At 35.9% G+C, this 2,294-nt stretch overlaps 1 protein-coding gene across 1 annotated transcript; it reads left to right on the top strand.

Moving 5' to 3' along the window:
- Positions 1–558: 558 nt before the first annotated feature.
- Positions 559–1,842, top strand: LOC119083391 (putative phosphatidate phosphatase). Its single transcript, XM_037193107.1, has 4 exons — positions 559–672; positions 730–878; positions 938–1,459; positions 1,519–1,842. The coding sequence occupies exons 1-4, from the start codon at positions 618–620 to the stop codon at positions 1,582–1,584; spliced, it is 792 nt and encodes a 263-aa protein (XP_037049002.1). The 5' UTR covers positions 559–617; the 3' UTR covers positions 1,585–1,842.
- Positions 1,843–2,294: the final 452 nt, after the last annotated feature.

Below are 2,294 nucleotides of genomic sequence, written 5' to 3'. Positions count from 1 at the left end.
CTCAATTAAGTTAATCAGTTGCGTCATCACGTGTATAATGGTGAATGATGTTTATTTTTACATCAAATTCCATTTAAAAATGGTTTGAAGTGATTTCGTGATTTTTCAGGATGTCTATTTTAATTGATCACTAAAATCACTAAATTGATAATAAAATTCTCTGAATTATGCCTATCTTCACACAACCATTTCCTTATCCAACAATTGACACTGACATACAGTGCTAAAACAGTGAATAATGTCATATCTTATCTAGTTTAAAGACTTCTTTCAGCTAATAAAGATTGAAATTCCTCAAATGATTATCTCAACGGAGTAGGTATAAAAAGCCAACAACAAAAAACCATTCATGTAGCATTGCCATGAGAGTGAGAGAACTAATCCTATTTCGTTTAAAAAGAAACAGCAAACCATAATTCGTCGTCCTCACCTTTTATGTCAAATTGGCTTAGAGCTTTAACAACCTCAAATACAACACTACAAAAGAAGCTGCAAAGCAAAAAGACCAATTTGATGACTTGTCTAATCGAAATTGACAATTTTATTGTCGTCAGTCTGAATGGTTATGTCGATTCGTTAATCGCCTGATACTTTTATTAATCGTATCGTAAGCAAATATGAATGTGCAAAGAATTGCTTATTTTGCGTTGGAGGCCTCAGTGCTGATAGTTAGTTAGTTTTCCGGTGAAACATAATGCATTCCCTGCATTAACTTTTGTTTTCGTTTAGTTTTTGTGTTTTGGCGAATGGGAGATTGGATAATTCCGCACACGAAAATCGGCTTCTTTTGTGGAGATCCTTCGTTGTCGTATCCCTATAAAACGGCGTCTATTCCACAAGAATGGTTGAACATAAGTGCGTATGTGTGTTCAGTGTTGGTAAATAATAGTTCAGCGTTCCCAACACGAGCTGTTGGTCTCAAAAAATCAAATTTCAGATTTGGGTCATTGAATTGACGCTTGAGTCTTTAAACGGCCGAACTGATCTGAAAAAGAGACTTTTGCGCACTACTGTCAGATGTCTACAATGGATCGTATATTACTACACCACATTAATGATTCTAAATATTTTCCTCATATTGTTAAAGAACTTAGTTGGAGGACTACGACCAATGTTTCTACAACTTTGTCAACCGGATCTGGCAGTCAACTGTACCGTGGGACAATTTATAGACTCTGACTACGAATGTACGAATCCCGTTACAACTGAACTTCTTCTATTCGAAATTAGACGAAGTTTTCCAAGTGGTCACGCAATGGCCTCTGTATACATTACAGTTTTCTTTATGCGCTATTTGGAAGCCAGATTTGCAAAATTTCGCGTCACTCTGACTGCTGTTCATTTCGTATGTAGCATTTGGATTGTAGTTTCTAGCGTTTCTAGAATTACCGAGCACTACCATCATGTCTGGGATGTTATAGCTGGAATCATCTTAGCATTGCCATTTGTCTTTTATTCTGTGAGTTCGAAATATCGATCGTCTGGCTTAAAGTGGTTCATCAATTCAAATCATTTCAGAGTCAGATACAATGCAAGGGATTTCGCTCAACCAAACTTAAAATAGAAGAGCAGCTGGGTCTATAATAAAGTATCGAAAATCCGTTGTACCGAGATAGATGTGGAGACAATTCTAAGTGGTGTGCAATCAAGGGGCAAATGTTCGTAGATAATCCTTTGTCAGTCAAAAGAAATAATCAGAAAAATCCTTCAAAGTTCTACGAAAGAAAAATCCAAAAGACAATCCGCAAAATCCTTAGAATTGTATGCATAGCTCCAGATCCAGTAGCGGATCATTTGTTAAAGGTTTCTTTTTTATAAAAATAAATGAAATCCGCAAAATCATAAACCGAAGCGATCGCTAGTGACGCTAGTTCGACTTACCTAAAAAAGAAAAAAGAACAACCAACTATATATAGGCGAACATTTTAACTTTTCCATACATGCTAAAACATGATAGTACGCTAGGCGGTTACAAAACTTTACCGATCATAGTGGACTTAAACAGTTGACTAATAAACCGACCAGAGTTGAAGGAAATTCGATGACTCAAGTGCAATGTTTTAGAAGAAGATCAAATTAGTGATCATCGAATGCTGGAAATCGTATTATATGGTAACAAAGACCAATATTACTTAAAAACTCGTAAGCTACCATTTGGGACAATTACGACTGTGCAACACTTTGGCGATCAATTGAAACATGGAAAGACACATGGGACGATGTTGAAAATAAGACAGTAACTGAAAAAACAAACTGGTTTCTACATAACATGCATAATAGTACAACCCAATTCA

This window comes from Bradysia coprophila, unplaced genomic scaffold (assembly GCF_014529535.1).
Source record: "Bradysia coprophila strain Holo2 unplaced genomic scaffold, BU_Bcop_v1 contig_600, whole genome shotgun sequence".
Taxonomy (NCBI): domain Eukaryota; kingdom Metazoa; phylum Arthropoda; class Insecta; order Diptera; family Sciaridae; genus Bradysia; species Bradysia coprophila.
This window is presented reverse-complemented; position numbering and strand designations above follow the sequence as displayed.

What these genes read in the sequence shown, in the direction of transcription:
- LOC119083391 (XM_037193107.1), top strand. Translation starts at nt 618, where the DNA reads ATGAATGTGCAAAGAATTGCTTATTTTGCGTTGGAGGCCTCAGTGCTG. An exon ending in GGCCTCAGTGCTGATAGTTA is followed by an intron (nt 673 to 729) that starts GTTAGTTTTCCG and finishes GTTTTCGTTTAG; the next exon opens with TTTTTGTGTTTTGGCGAATG. An exon ending in CGTATGTGTGTTCAGTGTTG is followed by an intron (nt 879 to 937) that starts GTAAATAATAGT and finishes ATCAAATTTCAG; the next exon opens with ATTTGGGTCATTGAATTGAC.